This window comes from Macaca mulatta, chromosome 3, assembly GCF_049350105.2.
Source record: "Macaca mulatta isolate MMU2019108-1 chromosome 3, T2T-MMU8v2.0, whole genome shotgun sequence".
Lineage (NCBI taxonomy): Eukaryota > Metazoa > Chordata > Mammalia > Primates > Cercopithecidae > Macaca > Macaca mulatta.
Window position 1 is genome coordinate 7772597 of NC_133408.1, and position 23832 is coordinate 7796428.

A 23832-nucleotide genomic window follows, 5' to 3' on the forward strand; every position below is an offset into this window, starting at 1 on the left:
GAAGGGAGGAGTGGCCATTGGGGGAAAGGAGATGATGGTGGGCATGGAGTCCCGGAGGAGGGAGCAGCCAGTGAGAAAGGACCCAGGGCCCAGGGCCAGGGGCAGCCCCCACCTTGCCACAGGTGGATGGCAAGGCCAGCTGGTGGGGAGGGAGCAGGAGGTACCCTCATCCTCTGAAGCTGCACCACCCCCCGCCCACCTTCAGGATCCACCACTTCCCCACACATAGTGCTGCACCACTCCCTCCCTGCCGCCTCCAACTCCAGATTCATTTCTGAGCAGGCCCTGGATGCAGCCTGCCAGAAGCGTCCGTGGGCAGATTTCCAGGCCTGCAGTACTACAGGAACGGTGACCCACGCATGATGAAGTCAGAAACATACATCGGTTTCAGACCTTTATTTCCATTTAAATGAAACTCTGAAAGATCGAGGAGCCAATCTGTACCGCAAAGACAAGTTATCATCAAAGACTCTAGAAGTACAATCGTATCAATTCACAAGACTTGATTTCTTCAAGTTAAATGATAGATTTAGTTAAAATATACCTGAGAGAAGAAAAACTCCAAAGGATGCCTGCCTCATAATCCGCCCTGGACTTGTCATTCCCAACAGGACACCTCAATGGACACTGCCCCACCCCATTAAGACTCTGAAGCATAGGGTCCCATTGCTTTGCTTCCGAAATCCAAGGGGAACAAGTACCCATCTCTTACAAAAATAAGCATCTCAACATTGTTCAGTGTATTTTTCTACACATATAAAATCAAAATAAATTTTTAAAAATATTTTTCCAGGTACAAAATAAATATAGAAAACATCAATGTAAAAACAAAAGGATTGTCCGATTCAAACCATACCTTGCCAAATTTTCAGTAAGAATGAATTATCACATCAATCGACAACCTAAAACTCACCCAGTTAAGTGCATTATTTTCATAATTTAATTTTTGTTAAAAATAAATGATTTTTAACCAATATTAAGTACATATACCCATTTCCAAAACATGATGACATAAGAGTCTAGCAGATCCCCCTAACATACAAGGAAATGACAGTTTCAGATATCATTCAGTGACATGTAAATTTAATTTCGTATTTTTTAGGAAAAGCAAAATTTGACCACAAAGTCTCCTCCGGTTGCATTAAGTAATTTCCAGTCACGGTAGATTTTACTGACGTCTTATTTGACCAGGTAAAACAAGTCACCTATTTCCCATCTGATACCTTCTGGAGCAGAAATCAACCTAGTATCACTATGTCTTTGGCTTACCTCTTCGGAGACCAAAGGACTGGACCCCTGAGCCAACAGACCTCACACTGGCTTCACTGGTGGGTGTGTCTGAGCCTGGCTGTGTCCATGCCACACTGGCCAACTCAACTCTGCGTTTCTTTGACCAGTGAATGGAGGTAGAAGAGATGATGTGAAACAGTGTGACACAAAACGTTGCATTTGGCTATGGAGTTCATTTTTCTGCTCGTATTTAAAAGTGATTGTGTCTGATAAGTAGGAAGATCATTTTTTAAATTAACTAAAAACTATTTTTTTGTTTGTCAGTCTTCCGATTGGCAGGTGCCACGATGCAATCCAACTTCCTCCTTTTGGCGTGGCTCTTTGCCCTGTGCGGAGGGTGGACAGGTTCCCTTCAGCTTCAAGACCAATCTGAGAGCAAGAGGTCCATTCCTAGCACTCAGATTTCAACAGCAGGAAAACAGACAGAAACTCATGCCTCTATGTCCCCAGGGGCCACACGCTGCAACTCCTTCTCTCTACATTCCCAACAGAGAATGTAAGCACCTTTCGTATCCCAGAGACATAGTTAAGAGTTTACTTCAAATACACCTCAGCCCATGATAATGTTTCCTAGTATTCACATACAGATTCTGGGGTTATGCAGAACGAAACAGAAATAAAAACAAGTCCCAACAATAATGAATAAAAGAGGCTTCAGGAATTGGTGTTCAAAGGAACCTTACAGCTCACTCCCAGGCCACCATTCTTTCTTGTGATGGGAGTTGCCTTGTGGGTACCTGAATACCACCTTTGAGAGATCCCCTTAGAACCCAATAGATAATTATCAAGTATCTACTCTCCAGCAGGCACCATGCCAGAGACCCAAACAGAGAGAGGAATCAGGCTGGAAGAACTTTAAAAATCTGCCAGGAGAGACACAGCTATGGAAATTGCTATCATGTCCGTTCTGATATAACAAATGCTGAAAATTATTTTTTAAAATGTTACGAGAAAGCAAATACTTCCTGCTATGGTTTGAAAGTGTCCCCCAAAGTGCTTGAGTAAGGAAACTTAATCCCCCATGCAACAGCGTTGAAAGGTGGAACCTTTTATGAGGTGGCTGGGTCAGGAGGGTTCTGCTGTCATGACTTATTAATGTTATCATCAGAGGAACGTCAGTTATTGCAAGAGTGATTTTATCAAAGCAAGTTTTGCTCTTTTGCCCTCCCACCCACCATGACACGGCACGAACGCCCTCACCAGAGGCCAGTGCCAAGCTCTTGGACTTCCTGGCATCTAGAACTATGAGCCAGATTAATTTCTATTGTCTATTAATTGCCCAGTCTGTGGTATTCTGCTACAGCGACACAAAGCAAACTAAGACATTTCCAAATGGAGAACATGGAGAAAATGTAAACACTGTCTCAACTGTTTTTAAAATGAGGGTGCATGGCAGCTGTTATATTAAATCAGGCTCGTTAATTATTTAATCTACCACAGAGTCACAGACTCTTGGCATGGAGGGCCCATGAGAGTCACCAAAGCCTGGCTTTTTTTTTTCTTTTGGAACTAAAAGAATTATCAAGTGTAATAATAGTGTATCAAGGATTCTAAATACTATTGCCTCCCCAGTTCTTGCTTGTAAAAAACACATAGACACTCAATGGGCTGGTTGATCTCTTTCACTTTCACTCTTTCTAAATGTTCTGCCTGAAAGTTGGTGTGACATCCTTCAGAGATGTCTGGAACTGTGGACCCCGCCTGCAGCTGGCTTCCACCTTACTGAACATGGGTGTGTGGCACATAGCTGTCATATAACAAACGTGTGACTGATTGTGCAAAGCTGAAAACGAGTGAGGCCCTCAACTCCACCCTGCTACCCCAAGAGCTGAGGAGGGCAGTGGGGGTGCCTGCTGTTTTACAGCCCAGGTAGAAATAAACTGCCCCTTGCTCTTTCACTGCCCTTCATGAACAAGGGCAGGGCAGTTAACATTGTTCAGAACCAGCTTCCACTGAGCATGGTATCTCTAATTAGAGCCATGGATCTGTCTGTCTCTCTCTCTCTCTCATAGACACACACACACACACACACACACACACACACACACACACAGTCTGAGTGTGGAGCCCCCAGGCTTGTTTTACAAGGGCATTAGATAGGGAGACAGGCAAAGTGGGCTGGACTGAAGAGTTTATTTTCTGAAGCCAGACATTTGTTTGGGCTGCCACCTGGAAACTTGAGTGACCTCAAGAGAGGGCTGGCCAGGACAGGACAGGTCAGGGGATCCAGCTAAACAGGAGGTTCTTGGGAAAGACACAGATAACTAAGCACCAAATCCCAGGAAATCAAACAGGCCCAGGAAGGGGCAGACTGAGACTCATGTCAACACTTGGAAAAAACGTGGCAGCAGACAGGAAAAGGGGCCAGATGGCACACTCCTTGGGCAGGGCTGGTCCCAAGCTTCCTGTGAAAGCAGATACATTGGAGGACTCGCCACTGTGCCAAGTGGAGAAAGGCAAGGCTGCTCGTGGGAGGCAGCATTTGGAGGCCAAGGGGCTGTGTCTCCACCATGTCTCAGCCCCCAGGAAAGTCGCTGAGTCACTCTGACCCTCAGTTTCCTCCTCTTAAATCCAGGGGCGTAATTTTAAGAATGGTGCCCTCCAGAGGCTTCTGTGGGGTTTCAGTGACACAGCAGGTATGGATGGACATGGCTTATGATGCTCACAGAGAAGGCACTGGAACGCTTCTTTATTCAGCTGTCAAGGGAGCAGGTGCCCCTGATAATCTTCTCAGCATTGTGTATTTACCCAGTGAAAGCTCTGTATGCGAAACCCACGGCCTCAAACCTCAGCTTGATCCTCATTCAGGATGTCCAGTCAAAGCACTGAGCACCCAACCAATGAATAAATAAAAGAATGAATGTCTGACATGGGATTTCTGATGCCAGCTTTTAATCCTGGATGTGCCACTCACTGAAGGACTTAGCAAAGTCACTCCATTTTTCTGAGCTTTGGTTTTCCTATCTGTAAAAGGAAGGTTTTATCTAAAAATTTAAAAAAATAAAAAAAAAACTGTACATAATTTCTAAGGCATCTTCCAGCTCCAACTTCTTGTACCTCGTTTGGATTTTCACATATTCTGATTTAAGAGAGTCAAGAACACAGTGCTCTGATTGTGAAGCATCTCATGAACAGAAGAACTTCTCCAAGAGTTCCAGGAAAGATTCAAATGAAGAAAAAGAACAAGAGCTGAAACAAAGCCCTACAGACACAATTGGAAGAGGTCTTGATTTGCACAGAGATCACCAGACACCAGCAGGTACACTGATAGAGAGTGCTGTACACACCACCACAGAATCCACCAAAATTCACAGCCCAAACATTGACTGTAATCATAGGCACCTGCACTGACTGAGCACCTACCATGGGATGTTGGGCAATTTATACTCATCCTCTCATTTAACCCACATGATCATACCACGAGGCGAGAACTACTATAGTCCCATTCTTCAGATAACAAAACTAAGGCAATTAGAAGGTAAGTAACTTGCCTCTCACGGGACTGTGCGAGGAAGGTAAAATTCAAACCCAGGCAGCCGGACTTCAGAGCGCAGGCCCTGCGCCAGCAAACAGAGCCCGGGGGTTAAGGGTATGCCCAGGGTCCCACTGGAGGGCTGAGGCTGAGCTCTAAACGCACCACAGCTGGGCGCCATGCACGCTTGTCCCTCCCGCGTGCATACCTCACTCACACTGATTCAGAGCAGGAGGGGAAAAATGTCTAACACTGAGCACGTGTCAGGATGATGTCACGGGGAGGAGGAGGCTACAACTTCCACTGAGACAACCACTTCACACCTGGGCACTCCACACCACGCCGTCTTAACAAGACCTTCTTCATATCGTTACTCTGCAAACCACATACAGACCTGTCCCCCAGATCAGGGATACGTGGAATATATATCCTGAGTTTGCAGAGGCTAGCTTAGAGCCTGGATCTGCAATGGTGGTGTTGGAATCTCAGGTCACAAAGGCTGGCTTGGTACCAAAGTTTACTAGGATAAGCCTAGACCCTGGGTCTACTTGAGCAAGTTGTAACCTGGGTCCTCTGCAGCCTGGGGCCGTGGAGGCTTCTCTGGTACCTGGGGTCAGCCCGGTGCTGGGGATAACATGGAACCTTGGTCTCTGGATCTATTTCCCCCAAATCAGGAAATAACCAAGCAAACCCGTTGCTGCTAAGCAACCACTGCAGGCCATGAGACACAACATCGCGATGGCAGCCCACACATTTCAGCTTGCACCCAGTGCTACGCACAGCCATGCCAAGAACTCAGTGTGAATTATCTTAACTTCCACACCTCTGACAACCTTCCGAGGTGAACACTATTATCATCCCATTTTACAGAGGTGCGGAGACTGAGGTGCAGAGAGAATGACCACCTGGGGTCCACAGCTAGCAAATTGCAGAGCCAGGGCTTGAACCCGGAGGTGGAGGCTTCAGTGGAGATGTAAATGGAATGGGGCCTCCCTAAGTGGGTCGCCCAGCACTGGAAGTGAGGTCTCCTCTTCCCCCATTAGTATCATCCCATGGGCCCTTTTCCCCAGCTTCCTCGCCAGGTAGGCAGTAACCTGGTGTCCCAGTTACCTCCTTACCCGGTGGGTCTCTATTTTCCATGGCTCCTGCCACCATGGAAGCTGGAGGTTCTGCAAGGCTGTATGTCAGTACGGTTTCTACAGGTGCAGAGGGCTAGCTGTAAAGACAGCGGACAGAATCCACATTCTGCACTTCCAGCTATTGTAGCTGCACAGCCTTGGGGTGTGCACACACACACAATGCTTCCTGATTCTTACCATTCCCAGGGGCCCTTCTCATATTTGTTAGCTGAAATTTAAAGCTTAGGAAGGAATTTTAATAAATTGCTTTTGAAACCAAAGTAAACATCGGGATAATTTTTTGCACAAAAATAACCACACTCAAGAGGATCAAAAACTCGCATGAAAATTAATTAATTTCGCTTTCCAAGGCCATCTGGGCCCTCCGTGCCAGTCTTTCGGGATAACCGGTGCAGCACCCGGTGCCCAGCGGGAGCTGGAAATCACCAGTCAGACCTCTCACGGACGGCATGGCCAAAGTTAACTTAGCAAATTGAGGGCACTGCGAAGCTCATTAAATAGGCAACGACAGTTGAAGCAACGAGAATTGCTGCTCTTGACCATGCTCATCCTCCTGCAGCCTGCAGGGAGGTGGCCTCGGTGCTCACTGACCCTATGCCAGGAAGCTCTACCCTCAGGACAGGGTGCCAGAGGGCAAGTCACTGGCTTCCCTGGGCCTCTGAGTTTCCTAATCAGATTTGCTGTTTTTAAAAATCACTCTAAATGTCAAGTGAAGGACAGACTGGAAAGTGGCAGGGCCAGGCCCGTGGGACTAGTTAGGAGGAGGCGGCTCAAGTCAGGCTGAATCCAGACAGGGGCCTGGCCGAGGTTAGCATGGTGGATGCGAGAGATGGGGCTCAAGGACAGAAGGCCTGGCAAGTTACTGTTGACTTGGATTTTTCTTTCCTCTCTTTTCACACAGTGTATTATGTGGTTACAATGGTGTGTTTGAAGAGGAGCACAAATTAACTACATTTAGGGTTTTGGTTTTTTTTTTAAGGCATGGAGGATGCTACCAGGCTGAAGAGTCAGGAGGTCTGGCCTTCCCACTGCCGCTAAATGCTGAGCTGTAGCACAAATTCTTGAAACAGGGTTGGGTGTGGTGGCACACACCTATAATCCCAGCACTCTGGGAGGCTGAGGCAGGTAGATCACCCGAGGTCAGGAGTTCAAGACCAGCCTGGCCAACATGGTGAAACCCCGTCTCTACTAACAATACAAAAATTAGGTGGGTTGGTGGCACATGCCTATAATCCTAGCTACTCAGGAGGCTGAGGCACAAGAACCCGGGAGGCAGAGGTTGCAGTGAGCCAAGATTGCACCGCTGCACTCCAGCCTGGGTGACAGAGTGAGACTCTGTCTCAAAAACAAACAAAACAAAACAAAAAATAAGAGTTTGCATGAGAGTATAGATGAGACAGGACCGGCCAGGTATCAGGCTGGAGGACAGGCACACAGACTGTGCCGTGTGATTCTGTCCACCCCACACTGTGTGAAGTATTCCATTTTGGAAGAAAAGGGGTGAAGAGCATGGCTGTGGAGCACTTCTTGGTTTTCAGGTCACAGAGTCGCACCCATTTCCTACTTACTGACTCACATGAAACCACAGTGTTGGCTGGCTTTGAAAAATATTTGATTTTTTTTCAGTCCTGGTTCACTCATTCCCTTCTAAAAACCACCTACCATACCGATACATTCAGTTCCACGCAACAAATGTTTATTGAGCATCTACTATGTGCTGGGACCATGCTAAGCATCCAAGGTGCGTCAGTGAAGAAAACACAGAAAGACCCGCGGCCCACACAAAGGTTACATTCAAGTTGGTTGAAACATAAACCATAAAATATAGATATGTTATAATAAATAGATATTATACGCTTTGTTAGAAATTGGTAAGTGCAAGGAAAACAATATAAGGTATGGGGCATGGGAGTGAGGTGAGTTGCATTTTCCTACAGGGAGGTCAGCGTAGGCCTCACTGAGAAGGTGACATTGACCAGATGTCAACCAGGCAAAGGAGCAAGGCATGAGAGCACCTGCGGAAAGGGCACTTCCGGCAGAAAGGACAGCCAGCACCAAGGCCGACGGGCATGGGCAGATAAGGGTAAGGGGGCCACTGTGGCTGGAACAGACTGCTGTTCAGAAACAACAGGCCAGAGTGAGCGAGCAAAGGGATGCGATTAGGGAATCACAGGCAGACAATGGTATGAAGCATGTGGCTTTTATCCTTAATATCCCTGACGATGGGAAACCACAGTTTTGAGCAGAGAAGTGAGATTTTGAAAGGATCACTCTGGATGCTGCTGGGAAGAGACTAAAGGATGCAGCGATGGAAGCCTGGGGAGGGTCTGGAGGTGGCTGCACGAATGCAGGTGAGAGGTGATGCAGGCTTGGACAAGGGTGGTCACAGTGGAGGGGCGGGAGGCAGCTGGCTCCTGGAGATAATTTGAAGGTAGTTCCCACAGTCTTTCCTGATGCACCAGATGGGAGAGGAGTCAGAATGGCTCCAGGGCTTCCCACTTGAGCTGCAGGAAGATGGAGTGGCCGTTACCTGAGACGGGAACGGCTGCAGATGGGGTGGATGTGGGGCAGTTAATCAGAAGGTCAGTGTTGGATTTGTTCACTATGGGAAATCAGGTAGGCAGTGGATTGAAGAGCAAGAAAGAGTTCTACACGGGAGATAAATGGAAACATCATCAACATATTTAAAGCCATGAGACAGGGTGGGCCCCTCAGGGGACTGGGTATAAGCAGGGAAGAAAGGGGGCCCCAGGCAGAGCCCAGGAACCTCCAGCACGGCACGGTCAGAGCAAAGAGAAGGAGCAAGCAGAGGAGATGGAAAAGGCGGGTAGCAAGGAGAAGGGAGACCAAGAGCACCCGGCGTCCTAGAAGCTGGTGATGAGGACTCCCCATGTCAAGCAGGATGAGGACGAGAACTGCCCACAGGACCCAGCCACAGGAGGTCGTAGGTGCCTGCGAAGGGCCATCTGGGTGGAGTGAGGGTGCAAAAGTCTGATGAGACAGCATTTGGGAAAGAAGAGAAGGATTAGGATGAGGCAACAGACAAGTAAAACTCTCGTGCGGGGTTCCACCAGAAACGCAACAGGATGGGGCAGTGGGAGGGGAAGAGGGTCAGGGAAGGGGTTGGGGAAGGTGATGGTCTTTTCTGGTTGGGTGGGAAATGGCAGTGTGTCTGTGCGCTTATGGGATGATCCAGCAGAGGGGACAGCAGGTGGCAGGACGAGAGTGAGCTGCATCAGGAGTTGTGGAAGAAGAGCTGGAGTCAGTCCAATAGCAGGGGTTCTGGCGCCACGGGGGCCAAGCGGCTCCTGCCACAGTCACAGGAGAAGGCAGAGTACAGGGGTCTGGGGGCTGGGGGATAGGTGTGTGTGGTTGGGGGAGTCTGAGGAGGCGCCCCAGAGAGGCAGTGGGAGCAGCCAATGCAATGAACTCCTGCAGTTCGTCAGCAGGTGGCTGGGGAGGCCACAGGGCAGCTTAGGGTCACCCCGTTTCTACCACTTTTCACCTATGTAACCTCGAATGAGTTTTTTGCCCTCTCTCTCTGCCTCAGTTTCCTAATCTGTAAACCTGAGCAACTGGGGGTCCCTGCCCTCGGAAAACTCATTGACAGCATGTAGATGAGGCAATACCTATGCAGCCCCTAGCTCAGCATCTGCCCATCAGAATCCCTCCTCTCTGGGTGCCTGCGGTGAAGCCCCGGCCCGGCCAACCTGGGCCTCTCCAGTCCCATTCTGGAGCTAGCACTGGGTGTTCCTGGGGAAGCACCGCTTGGCCTCCTCATTCACGCTTTCACGTCGTTCCTCACTCTCACATCCAGACAGACAGCACCATGAAATCCATGCTGAGCTGGAACCCGCCTTCTGCAACAAACTAGCTGGGAAGGTCCTGGCAAGTTGTTAGGTCTCTCTGGGCCTCGTTTGCATCTCACATAAAAGAGGAGGCAGGACTGAATGAGCTCTAAGGTTCCTTCAAGTTCTAGATTCATGTAATAATGTCTTCCTCAAGAAAAAGAATTAGTCATTGTGTAAAGAAATACACACCTGTAATCCCAACTACACACTGGCTGAGGCAGGAGGCTTGTTTGAGGCTCGTTGAGTTCAAGGCTGCAGCGAGATCAGGCCACTACACTCCAGCCTGGGTGACAGGGTAAGACCCTGTCAGAAAAAAAGAAAAGAAAAGAAGAGGGGAGGGGACAGGAGGGGAGGGGAAACAATGGGGAAAACAATGGGTCTCAGAGAAAATCCTTTAAGAACACACAGAAGCAGGAGACAGAGCCCACACCTGTCCTCATTTGTCCCTGGAGCTGTGAGCCGACGCTGTGAAGACCAGACCCAAAGCCAGTCACACAGAGGCAGCAGCTGGACGGGCCTCGCCGACTGAGACCAGTGGCCACACAGACACACACCTGACAAGACAGACCATGAAACACAGACCCAGGCCTACTGCCTGGTCTTCTTCGGCAGACGACTTCTCCCTCAAAGCACAGTCATCTTCACAATGAGAGGCAGCCCATCCTATGGAACCGAGGGGCGTGGCTCTTAAATTTGGGCTTCAAAAGACAAGCTCAGTCCCTGATTTTTTCCACCTGAGAAGGAGGCTTTTCTGAACATGACCCAGTGCGTTCAGAGCGGCCAGGATGAGGAAACACGTCTACAAAGCAGCAGCATAATCCAGACACAAGAAATGGTATGCAAAATAGGATATCAGACGGACTTTTGCAACTGAACATGGTCAAAACCATTTTGCAGCAAGTAACTTTTCCTGAGTTCAAGTAGGAGTTGAGTCCAACATTTATATGTGACACAGCCATGTGAGGCCTCTTCTCTGAGTACAAAGTAAAGTGTGGTAAAGTAAAAAAAAAAAAATCATTTCTATAATTAGGAGCAAGATTACTTTGCATGTCACATGACCGTGGCTGAATGGGCAAAGCCTCTTACAAAGAAGTGCCCTGGTTTCACACAACCCTGCAAAACAGGCTCGCACAAACCTCTGGGTGGGAGGTAGCGGAATAAACTGAAGGCTAAACACCAAACCACGAAGTTCAGTTGTTACTCGGCCAAATGAGAAATTCAGTGAAGATGAGCTTGGCTCAGGCTTGGGAAGTGGAGGCAGGACCACCCCTGCCTCACCAGGGTCCACTTTGGGGCTCTGTGTCCGAAAGGTCCTTGAGAGCATCTTGACTTGACTCCAGCTGAATTCCCAGAAAGCTCCCAGAATCCCGCATGAAACATATCCGAGTTCAACTGTCCTTTGGTTTGAACTGAGAGCCCTAAAGTGCTCCTGGGGCAGTGGCTGGTCCCCATTGATCGAAAACAAGGGACAGTTGGGGTGAAGAAACGAGAGAGCAGCAGATGGCTCAGAAGTGACATGCTGCTCACCAGCGAGGTCAGCAGTGTGGGCAGCCTGTACAGCAGGTCAGACTGCAGTGGTTTCTGAGCCTAATTTATACATTTATAAGAACTCTGTCCAGAGCTGGGCGTTCCTCAGCATGTGAACTGCATCCACTGCGAGGACATTTCCTGGGATGAAACTTGGGTTGTGTTGAGTACCGAGCCAGTAACATGGACTCGGTCCCAGCTACGTCCAGCCCCGTGAATGAAGGAGCTGCGGTGAATTTGGTCATCCCAGGCTTAGCTCTAAAAAGCACAAGGATTGGGAGCTGAGGTGGAGGGGACTCTGGATAGGGACGGAAGGATGCCGGCTCGGAGACCTCATCATCACTGTCCCCTCCTAAGGGAGGCAGCACACGGGAGTGATTCAAGTCAGGGGCTGCCCACCAGATTCTGAAAGTGCTCGATTTTCATTCCTGCTCCTATGTCTACTGGCTGTGAGCCTTGGGACAAGTTCCTGTACCTCTCGCAGCTGCTGTTTCCTTACCTGTAAAATTGGGATGGTAACACCCATCGTGTCATAGGATACTAACCCCTGAAATGCGAAAATCCAGGTGTACGTCAAACACTTAGTATAGAGACTGTGCGTGCCCAAGAGACAGGGTGCCTATTATTGCCTGGAGCACTAAGTGGGAACTAATCAGTGGCTTCATGAACACCGACATTCTGGCATGGATTTCAGCACTAAAGAACGGCATCCTCTGTCCCACCCCCTCTTCCAAAATCTTGTAAACACTATCCCCACAGGTTATCTGAAACTTGTCTGGATGTGCCTCTGGGCTCCTCTCAGACAGGCGGACAATCTTTCTTCTGGGAATTCTCTAGAGCCTGCCAGTAGTCCAGGAGAGCCTGGGGCTTGACGAAGTGGCAGGCCACGATCCTCCTGAAGCGGCACACAGAGAAGCGTAAGCCCTCTGGGAAAAAGGTCTGCTGGGAGTGGAGCTCCTCCAATCTGATGTTCAGCCTTTCGAGGCAGAGCCCCACAAACACGTCTTCCAGTTTAATGTATGGGACGCTGTTGGAGACATTGTACACCTGACTCGCCACGTCGCCAGAAAACGCATAGGCAGTGCCAGAGCAGAATGGTGGGTACCTGTCCCACGGATATTCAGATTTGCTGACAAACCACTTACTGAATGGTTGCCTGATGGGAAACTCATTGAGTTTCAAGAAGCCAGTGAAAAACCTGGTGGTTCTGTTTTTCTTCAGAAGCAGTTCGGTCAGATAGTCAACATTGATGAACATGTCTGAGTCTGTTTTCATCACAAATGCTGCCTGAGGACAAAAGCGATGGACCCATTCCATGCCCATCATGGTCTTCAGGGTCAAATTGTAATAGACGTCTAGGAAATCCTTCTGGATAATGTCGTTGTGTCGCTGGCTCTCCTGGTCCACCTCTTTTGTTTCTGCCGCGCTGCTGGTGGTCCCCAGGAGGAAGAACGTCTTCAGCTGCTTTCCCTTCACCATTCTCTCTTTCCCCCACGTCTGCCGGATGGCCATGCGCTCAGCCAACTGTTTGTGGGATGAGGTCACTAGCAGGACAAGGAAGGGGGGTGTCTGACTGCAGTTTGTATCTGGGAGCTTAAGGAAGTGCCTGTCCTCTTTCTTGTAAGTAAAGGACTGTTCTTTGAAAGGATTCAGATTGTACATGCTAAAATACCAACAAAGAGCCCCCAGAACCAGAAGGCAAATATACATCAATCTCATCTTCGGGCAAGCCATCTGAAAGGAACAAAATCCAATGATTAGACCTCAAAAGCATGAGGATGTGTCTAGTTTCATGCTAGAAGGCTGAGGTGGGAGAGGAGACCCGTGTTTTGGAAACTCTAGAACCTCGCTGAATACAGAAGTCGGGTGCTGCATGGTTAAACAGTAAAGCACAGAGGTCTGACATCTGCCAGCATCTGTCACTTCATGCTGTAAGATAAAAAGCTCAGAGATTCTGGGCATTGGTCCCAGCTCTGCAGCCCTTAACCTATGGGAGTCACCGATTGCCTGTCTGTAGGGATATGGGACCAGGTCCCTCACTCACTCCCCCAGCTCTGCCGTTCTCTGACTCCATGATGAAGCGCAGCAAAACAAGCTGCGGGTCTGGAAACCACGCTTGCATTCTTCTCTGATCTAATTAAGCAGCATTCCTGCTCCCCAAAAAAAGCAAGTCCAGGGTTCTGATGTGCACAAGTACCTTCAAATTCCGTCTCTGCCAGAATTATTATTATTATTTTTTTTTACATTACTTTTTACAGTCTCTGATCTGATTCTCTCCTCTTCTGCCCACCCGTCTCCGCTATCCTCGGCAAGTTCAGGATCATCCGTGGTAATGTTATAACATTAAGAAAGCGTATAACTCACTTTTTGCTGGGTAAGAGGACCCTCCGGTTTGAAAGCTAAAGCCACAGTGTAAATGCCAGGAGGAAATTTGTTTCAAAGAACTGTCAGTGTAGAATGCTTCACAATTATCAGGTTATGGGGTTGGTTTGTTTACCAAAAATGATGATTATGTCAGGAATCACTACAAAAAAAAAAAAGAGTGTCATTCAAATCAATCGTGCCTTACCAGCAGGCCTTCACAATTTGCCGTGTCTGTAGTGTCACTTTCCAACCTACTTATGTGACTCTGAGCACGCATGTAAGCCCCCATCCCAGCCTCACTTTTCTCATGGGTATGATCAAGGCAAACAACGTCCACAACAGTAACAATATGCCAATCCCCTAGAATCCTTCAAGCCTAGAAAGTTAAGATAGGACCTAGCAGCTTTTTAAAGAGACACGGTGAACTCATAAATTAGAGTCTCACTTCTCATCCTGATAACTTACCTTATTTACATAACAGAGTCTGTAGGTAATGCTGAGAGAATTTAACACAGAGAATAAATCCAATTCTTAACACAATAGCGGCACTTTAAAAATGTCATCCTGGGTGAGAGGACAGAAAGGACAGCAAGAAATGAAGATGAAAGAGTGAAAAGCGGAGTTGGTTTGGGCTTTTAAATTTTATTTCAGAGACCAGATGTCACTCTGTCTCCCAGGCTGGAGCACACTAGCACAATCATAGCTCACTACAGCCTTGAACTCCTGGGCTCAAGCAATCCTCCTGCCTCAGCCTCTCAAGTAGCTGTGATCACAGGTGCATGCCGCCACACTCTTCTAATTTTGTATTTTTTGTAGACATGGGGTCTCACTATGTTGCCCAGGCTAGTCTCAAACTCCTGGGCTCACGCAGTCCCCTGCCTCGGCCTCCCAAAGCACTGGGATTACAAGGGCACGCCACTGTGCCCAGCCAAGAGCTGGTGATTTTGATGGCCAAAAGAGCACCTCAAAATTTCACTGTTAAAATTCTGTTCTAAATATATTCACCAAAAGCAACATGAAATAACAATGGAGCTTTCTAGAACCAGCTCGCTCTCCAGAGACTTCTTTCCTGGAGGCAAACTACCGGCTCTGCTTGGCACCCCTGGGGAGTTCCTGGTCAGTTCCTGTCCCCAGAAACTTCAGAGAAATCACAGCAGAAGGCAAGGAGGAGACCAGAACTTGTCTGAACTGGTGCTCCAGGTGGCTGCAAAGTTTCTTTCTTTTCTTTCTTTCCTTCCTTCTTTCCTTCCTTTCTTTACTTTTCTTTCTCTTTCTTTCCTTCTCTTTCTCTCTCTTTCTCTCTGTCTTTCTTTCTTTCTTTCTCTCTTTCTTGCTTTCTGTCATTATTTATTTGCATGGCTAGGACGTGTAGCTGATCAAGGGGATTGGGGGCCTGCTTTCTCCCCGACAATACATTTTACAGAGAAGCATAAAAACCAAGTGCAAGGGAAAGAAGATATTTTTCTACTTTGTTTCCTTGCTTGAATAATTCTGCTCTTTTTCTATGGGTTGCTTTAACAGTAAACCTTAAATTCTCATTCTCTCTGATGTTTTTCTCAGGACCCTTCACAGGGATCTAAATTCCAGGGATGGGCGCTCACCTCATGCAGTGCATTGGCCAAACTGCTTCCCAGGAGGCAGAGCAGGTGCCAAACCCAACTGGCCAAAGCCCCTAGGGTCGCTTGTTTTCATGGGCAACTGAACATTTTTCCTGCCTAAAGTGGAGTTACCAAGAAACCACCACCAGAAGTCACAGCTCGGAATCCTCATACATGAGGCATCTGCATCTTTGGTTGAGTCTGTATTGTGCCTAAAGAGGACCGGGGGGCCAGGCTTCCACTGGAGGAGTCAGGGGTACCTGCAGCACCAGCAGACAGAGCCTGGAAAGGGCAGCCTGTGCTCCCAGATCCCAGCCACCGCAGGCCAGCTGGAAAGCAGAAGCTCTTTGCACAAACTAGCTCTGCCTTACCTGGGACAGAGCCATGAACAGGCACTATCTGTGCTACAGAAGCCCTACCTCCAAACACATCTAGACCCCCAGGCTGTGTGGCCTGACCAGCCAGTCAATAATGGAACGGCAGTTTCTCCAGCAGATTCTGCCCTCTAGCTGTATTAGTCAGGGTTCTCTAGAGAGATGGAACCAACAGGTTAGTAGATCAATCAAAGGATAGGTAGGTAGGTAAGTAGGTAGGTAGATAGATAGATAGATAGATAGATAGATAGATAGATAGATAGATAGATACATAGATAGATACATAGATAGATACATAGATAGATACATAGATAGATAGATAGATAGATAGATAGATAGATAGATAGATACGTAGATAGATACGTAGATAGATACGTAGATAGATAGATAGATAGATAGATAGATAGATAGATAGATACATAGATACATAGATACATAGATACATAGATAGATAGATAGATAGATAGATAGATAGATAGATAGATAGATAGATAGATAGATACATAGATACATAGATACATAGATAGATACATAGATAGATACATAGATAGATACATAGATAGATAGATACATAGATACATAGACAGACAGATAGATGAGAAGAAATTTCTTAGGAGAATTGGCTAGCATGATTATGGAGGTTGGGAAATACCGTGACGGCCATGCAAGCTGGAGACCCAGGGATGCCAAAAGTGTGGCTCAGTCCAAGTCCAAGAGCCTCAGAACCAGAGATGCCAATGGTGTAACTATCAGTCCAAGGCCAAAGGCCTGAGAACCCAGAAAGCTGCTTGGTATAAATCCTCGGGTCCAAAGGCCAGAGAGCCTGCAGCTCTGATGTCCAAGGGCAGGAGAAGAAGGATGTCCCAGCCCTAGCAAAGAGAGAGGAATTCACATTTCTTCTGCCTTCTTGTTCTATCTGGGCCCAGTCAATGGATGGTGCCTGCCCACATAGAGGGCAGATCCTCCCCAGTCAGCCCACTGACTCATAGCCAATCTCCTCTGGAAACACCTTCACAAACACACCCAGAAATAATGCTTTACCAGTTCTCTAGGTATTTATTAATCCAGCCAAGTTGATACCTAAAAGTAACCATCACACCAGGCTTTGCTCTGTAACTTGTGAGCAATATAGATGCCAGGAGAGAACCTTGGAACCGAAGGAGAGAAATACAGTTCAGAACGTGTAGACCTGCCGTCTCTGCCTCTACCTGCTGCAGGCTCCTCTGAGTACATCCCATCTGCTGGCTCCCGCCCCCTGCCTAGGTCACCGCCCCACTTCTGGCCATAGTGCCTGAAGGACGAAGGTTATGTCTTACACCCCTCCTGAAACCCCAGAGAGCTGTGCCTAAGCTGGTTGCTGGGTACATTTTGAATTAAAGCGGAACAAGTAAGTAACACACAAAGCTAGAGCCGTCAGGACAGGGAAAGGCTCTCTAAGGGGAAATCTGGGTAACCGCATCCTACCCGCGCAGGCACGCACAGCATCCTGGGACTCTCCCCAGGCCAGGTGAGGAGACCTTGCCTTAAGCCTGACCTGAGGCTACAGGGCACAGAGACAAAGGAATCAGGAGTCCACCTCTCTAAGGACTGGAACACTGAAGGGAGGGTCTGGAAAGTTAAGTTCAAGATGCACCTCCTGGATCTGAAAGGAGAGATCTGGAGTGAAGGGACAATGGCCGAGCCCCACTATGAGGCCAGAAAGAGTATGCGAGGACAAAGCACTCAACTCAAGGGGTCTCCAGGGGCTGCGGCCCTCGGTGGAGAGGGAGCTAGTGAGCATCCTGAACCCTGCGAAGGGCACAGCACTTGCACTGTTCCTTGAAGGGGAGGTGCGATGTAACCGGTAGAACCAAGGGATGGGTATTCCAGACCAAGGAAACCCAGGGAGGGTGTTGGCAGTCCTGAGTGCTAGGGTCCACTTTCAGGCCACTCGCTCCAGATCACGGTCTTGTATCCTTGGAGACTCTCACCACTGCACAGGCCTTGGGAGAACAGAACAGCATCACCAAGAATGCAGAAGCAATAACATCAATGTCCCTGCTGTCTGAACAACCCCACGGTTCTCAAATCCAGTGAGTGTCAGCCTGGGAGGCGTGTTTAAAACCCAGGCTGAAAGGTTCCGTCTCACAGAGATTCTGATAAAGCAGGTCTGGCGCCCAGGAATCTATATGTTAACATGTGGTCATTCCACTCTAGGCTGGCCTGGTGAATAATGCCAGTGGAAACTGCCTGTACAGAGCCGACCAGTAATAGGCACCATGTTATAAACAAGAAGACCCTAGACCACCGTGCCCACCTTAATGTGTCAGTGGATTCGCTGTAGAGACTGAAAATATCCCTTCCCCTGGGGAGGGTGCAAAAGAGCACGACAGGGGTGGACAAGAACGATGCTTCTCCATCGGAAACTGGGATAGGGTGAACTCCCGCGTCATACATGGCCTGCAGCCTCCCAGCAGCTGACCCCAGACTGACACCAGCCTGGCTGGGCCTTTGGAGGCCTGGGCTTTCTCAGAGGAAAGACATTTTAGGAGGCAAATTTTCCATGAGACTAGTGGAGCTAAGCTGCAGGATGACTTACCCCCACTGTTTTCTTTTTCTTAAAGAGGAATGCCCCCCACCCCAATTGTATAAGCTTCAGACCCCATAAGACCTCGGCCTACCCCAGCCTCAAGCAGAGAGAATCTCCCAAGTGAGCTGAAGTGAGCAACCAGGGTGACCCTCTAAGTAATTAAGAAGTCACAGGGCGGAGGGAGATTCTCAGAAACTGCCCAGGCCCACACGGTCCTCCCAGCATCCAGCTCCCTGCCCACTGGAGGACGGCTGAGCGTCAGCGTTAGAAGCAGAGAGGGGTTTGCAGCTCTTGCAACGTGATGGTGAATGTTATGTGCCAGCTTTTCTGGGTCACTCAGTTGACAGCCTGAACAGAACAAAATGCTGACCCTCTCGTGAGTAAATGGAAAGTTCCCCTGCCTGACTGCCTGGAGCTCGGCCTTCAGTCTTTTCCTGCCTTCAGACTTGAACTGAAACATCAGCTCTTTCTGGGTCCGGAGCTTGCCAGCTGTTGAACTAGAACTTAGACTACTGGCTCTCCTGGTTCTCAGGCCTTGAAACACAGGCTGGGGCTACACCATCGACTCTCCTGGGTCTCCAACTTGCTGACTGCAGATCTTGGTACTTTCCAGCCTCCATCATTGCATGAGCATTTCCTCATAATAAATTCCTTTCTGTATACAGGCGTACCCAAGAGATATTGTAGTTTCCATTCCAAACTACTGCAATAAAGCAAATATCATAATAGAGCAAATACTTTTATCTCCCAGTGCACATAAAAGTTATGTTCACCTAGAAATACCATTTGACCCAGCCATCCCATTACTGGGTATATACCCAAAGGATTATAAATCATGCTGCTATAAAGACACATGCACACGTATGTTTATTGCGGCACTATTCACAATAGCAAAGACTTGGAATCAGTGACAAATGTCCATCAATGACAGACTGGATTAAGAAAATGTGGCACATATACACCATGGAATACTATGCAGCCATAAAAAAGGATGAGTTCATGTCTTTTGTAGGGACATGGATGCAACTGGAAACCATCATTCTCAGCAAACTACCACGAGAACAGAAAACCAAACACCGCATGTTCTCACTCATAGGTGGGAATTGAACAATGAGATCACTTGGACACAGGAAGGGGAACATCACACACCAGGGCCTATTGTGGGGAGCGGGGAGGGGGGAGGGATGGCACTGGGAGTTATACCTGATGTAAATGATGAGTTGATGGGTGCTGACGAGTTGATGAGTGCAGCACACCAACATGGCACATGTATACATATGTAACAAACCTGCACGTTGTGCACATATACCCTAGAACTTAAAGTATAATAATAAAAAAAAAGTTATGTTCACAATATACTGGAGTCTATGAAATGTGTAATAGCATTATGCCTAAAAAATAGCATATATACCTTAATTTAAAATACTTTATTGCTAAAAAAAAATACTAATGTTCCTCTGATCCTTTAAAGAATCATAATCTTTGTGTTAGTGGAGGGCCTCACCTCAATGTGGATGGCTCCTGACTGATCAGGGTCATGGTTGTTGAAGGCTGGAGTGGTCGTGATAATTTCTCAAAATAAGACAACAATGAAGTTTGCCACATCAATGGACTCTTCCTTTCATGAAAGATTTCTGTGTGGCATGCAATGCCATTTGACAGCATCTTACCCACAGTAGAACTTCTTTTGAAATTGGAATCGATCCTCTCAAATCCTGCTACTGCTTCATCAACTCACTCTACGTAATACTGTAAATCCTTTCTTGTCATTTCAACAATGTTCACAGCATCTTCACCAGGAATAGATTCCATGTGAAGAAACCACCTACTTTGCTCATCATAAGAAGCAGCTCCTCATCCGTTGAAGTTTTATCATGAAGCCAAGCACAGTGGCTCACGCCCGTAATCCCAGCACTTTGGGAGGCCAAGGCAGGCAGATCACTTGAGGCCAGCAGTTCAAGACTAGCCTGGCCAACATGGCAAAACCCTGTCTCTACAAAAAAATTAACCTGGAGGGTGGCACACACCTGTAATCCCAGCTACTTGGGAAGCAACTGTATTTCTCCTACCTTGCTAGCACGCATGTAAATTAACACACTTTGGAAAGCTGTATATACCTTGGCAGTTTCTGCTGCGGCAAAACATATGTGCTATGATCTAGCAAATCACTCCTGCACACAGACCCAGCAGCAATTATTGCTTATGTCCACCAAGACACGGTCAAGAATGTTCACAGCAGCATTGCTGATAATTGCCAAAAATTATTGTATCGATCTAGATCCAAACAGGAAAAAAAAACCACATAGTACTTTGACCAGGTAAAGTCAAATACAAAGAATCATTTACTATAATAAGGAAATGGAGTAATGAGAGACTAACAGTAATAAAATCAAGACAGCTCCAAAGAATATACAAACAACCATATATAAGGAATGGCCACTGCCCCTAGGGCTGAGATTGAGCAACTGAGAAATCAGGGCTGAGATCTAGATCCCACTGAAAGGGCACAGCTATGCCCACTGAATGGCAGAGACATTATTGCAGATCCACATTGGAGAAACATGCTTGGAATCCACCTTCTGGAACTTGCCAGAAATCTGCCCTCTAGGTTGCCAGGAAAGCAGTTCACCAGATGCAGTCTGCTACAAAACACCTAGTCGGTGTACCCGGAGAAACTGCTGTCTTGCCAAGTATTCCTGTAACACCACAGGGGCTGCTAGCCAGTGTCTCTGAACCAGGAAGGAAAAACTTGTTCCCCTGCAATGCCCCTCCGGGTCCCTTTACTGATAAACTTCAAGAGCCAGATTGCAGAGGGAAACTATTTAGAGGGCCCAGACCCATTTCCAGAGACCAGGCAAAAAGGGTGAATTTGGAGCCAAGAGGCAATACATCGATAACACAACTCTAGTCAAGAAATTTCCCTCAACAGCAGAATGGATGAATGAAATGCTATACAGCCAGAAAAACTACAAACTATTGACACGTGATGTTATTAATCTGACAGACATTACATTGAGTGAAAAGACAGACATGAAATGATTCCATTTATACGAAGTTCAAAACCAGGCAAAATTGATCAATGATGAAGGAAGTCAGCAGAATGGTTACCTCTGGTGGAGAATCATTGGCTGCAAGGGAACAGAGGAACCTCAGGAGAGATGAATACATTCTATTCTAGATCTGGGTGGTGGTTACATGGGTGGAAGTATACATAAAAACTCATTGAGCCATGCAGCTAAGATCTGTGCACCTCACTATATGCACATTGTACCATGTTAATATTTTTATATAATTTTAATGAAAAATAAGTCTCTGAAAAAGACACATCTTCTGTAGAATTGCCCAGATTTCTTCGACCACAGATCCGACTATTTTGGGGAGAGCATTTCATGGGCCAGTGTCTCACAAAACAGATCCCAGGAAATAAAGTCTGGAGTTTGCTTTTGTCAGCTCTGAAGTTCTTGCAGCTGCTTTTGCACATCAGTTGGCCAGATATGGAAGGCAGGATCCTTGATCAAATTGTGAGATCTGCTATGATAATTCTTATAATATTTCATTATTTGCCACATCAGGATCTACTCTGTTTTCCATGATAAACCAGCTGAAGAAGCTGCAGAGCAGATACAGGAGTCCCCTTTTGTTAACTGCAGGCAGCCTGCTAGGATGGAAGGAATGAGGAATCAGAAGGCCCTGGTTCACATCTCAAACACAGCGGTGGTGTAGCACGGCCCAGGGCACTTACATGCTCTACACCTGTGTCCCTGTGTCAAACTGGTGATGACACTGCCGCCTCACAGGACGCTTGGGAAGCACTGCATGCCCAGCAGTAACTATTTCCATCCTAACTTCTAACAAACCTCAACTCAGTTTTGCCTTCAAGGTCTACCTTGCCAGAGGCGTTCTGCCCACCACCCGTCCAGTTATAAGACAAGCAGGGTGTACACTTTCCATGGCCTAACCTGAACCCCAGGGAGAGTGGGAAGTGTGGTCCAGAAGGTGTTGAGTGCCTCACTCCTGGCTCACCGCTCACATCCCAGGTCACACCTACTGAGAGCCCGCTGGCACCTGCAGGGAGAGCCCAGCCTGGGGGCCACCAGCTGCTACAAGGACAATGACCTTCTCTTGGAGCTCCAGGGGGAGGAACAGAATTGGGCCTCACAGGGTTCACTATGGAAGTAGGCTCACTCCAGAGCCAGTTAAGGAGCCACAAGCCCCCCCCCACAAACGTCCTTACATCACAGGTCCTTTCAACACAGTTGGGGGAAGCCTGTGAACTCATCTGAATAACGTTTTTACCCGCACAATACAAAACATACAGAGTTACAGGGGAGATCGATTACATTGAAGTAAATGAATCAAAATATTTTTAAAAGTGAGCCAGAATAATATACACACTTCACACCGCTGCATTTAATAATGATTTCCAGCTCTAGATCTGATAAAAACTACCTTAACTTTGCAGGCAGGACTAGCTTCGCCCATATTTGGAGATGTCCACTGCTGCTACAGTGTGATGTGAAAACAAGTGATTTCTTTCGGTGACAAAGTCACAAGTTCCACTACTGTAGATGAGGGCCCCCTCCCAAAAAACTCCCGTGTTAAAGTCCTCCCCACCAATACCTCAGAATGCAACCTTATTTGGAGACAGGCTCTACGCTAAGTTTCAGTGAAGTCATTAGGGGGATCCCTAACCCGTATGATGGGTATTCCTTAAGGGAAATTTGGATACAGACTCACAAATAGAGAAAACACAGCGTGAAGAGGAAGGCAGGGCTGGAGGCATCGTCTCCCAGCCAAGGAACGCCAAAGGCAGCCAGCCACCCCCAGAGCCCGCAAGAGGGCCTGGAGTAGATTCTCCCTGACAGCCTCAGAAGAACCAACCTCAGCGACACTTTGGTCTTGGATTTCCAGCCTCCAGATCCCCAAGACAGCAAATGTCTGCGTTTTAAGCCACCCAGTCTGAGGCACTTTGTTACCACAGCAGCACAGAACTAAGACAGTGCCTATACTCATAAAGAAAGGAAGAGCTCAATTTCAGTTAGAGGTTCCTGAAAATAAGGATGTCATGTTTTGGGGTGCTCAGGTCTTCTTCCACCAAGCGTGAACAGTGGTGGACAGGCTCACATAGCGGGGACCCCTGCGCTGAGTGACCGTCACACTTCAAAACCATGATGGCACCGATTCAGGGGAAGACGTCAAGGTGGCCTCATTCCCAGTCACTCTAGAAGGTTTTTCTTTTTTCTTTGCGGTTGTTTTATCTGACCTTGTCTTCTGGCTGGACCACAGCTGAGGGAGGGCATTGGCGCTGGGGTAGAAGAAGCGGGACATGGTGAGCTGCTCATTTTTACCTTTTTTTTTTTTTTTTGTAAAATACACTTTTTAATCTTATTAAAAAATGGTGATCGTAGCTGACAATTTTTAATTTTTTTTCTACTAAGCAAAATAAACTGTCAAGTCTATTTCAGCAGCTCCTCCATCTAAATGATGTTTGAACCATCTCTCCAGCATCCTGTGGCTGCCCCACCAGAGCCACCGGAGAGCGCCCCAGCTCAGCTGGGACCCTTGCGGGTCACCAACAAGCCAGGAGCCGCTGACATCTGCACTCAGGTATGAACAGGGTGCCTGTGGCCTCCCCTTGGTTGAAAGGG

The 23832-nt window shown here is 47.7% G+C and overlaps 1 protein-coding gene across 11 annotated transcripts in view; it reads right to left on the reverse strand.

Moving 5' to 3' along the window:
* Positions 1–381: 381 nt before the first annotated feature.
* Positions 382–23832, reverse strand: part of B3GALT5 (beta-1,3-galactosyltransferase 5) — an 88832-nt gene continuing 65381 nt past the window's right edge. For 6 of the 11 annotated variants that reach the window (XM_077995740.1, XM_077995743.1, XM_077995741.1 and 3 more), the window contains 2 exons: positions 13644–13803; positions 382–13013 (listed from right to left, as the gene is read on the reverse strand). In XM_077995740.1, the coding sequence (XP_077851866.1) occupies positions 12078–13013 (936 nt within the window). In that variant the 5' untranslated portion in view covers positions 13644–13803 and the 3' untranslated portion in view covers positions 382–12077. Of the gene's footprint in view, positions 13014–13643; positions 13804–16267; positions 16485–23832 lie in introns of those variants that run through there. The other 5 variants (XM_001108171.5, XM_077995750.1, XM_077995749.1 and 2 more) reach the window with 2 other exon arrangements.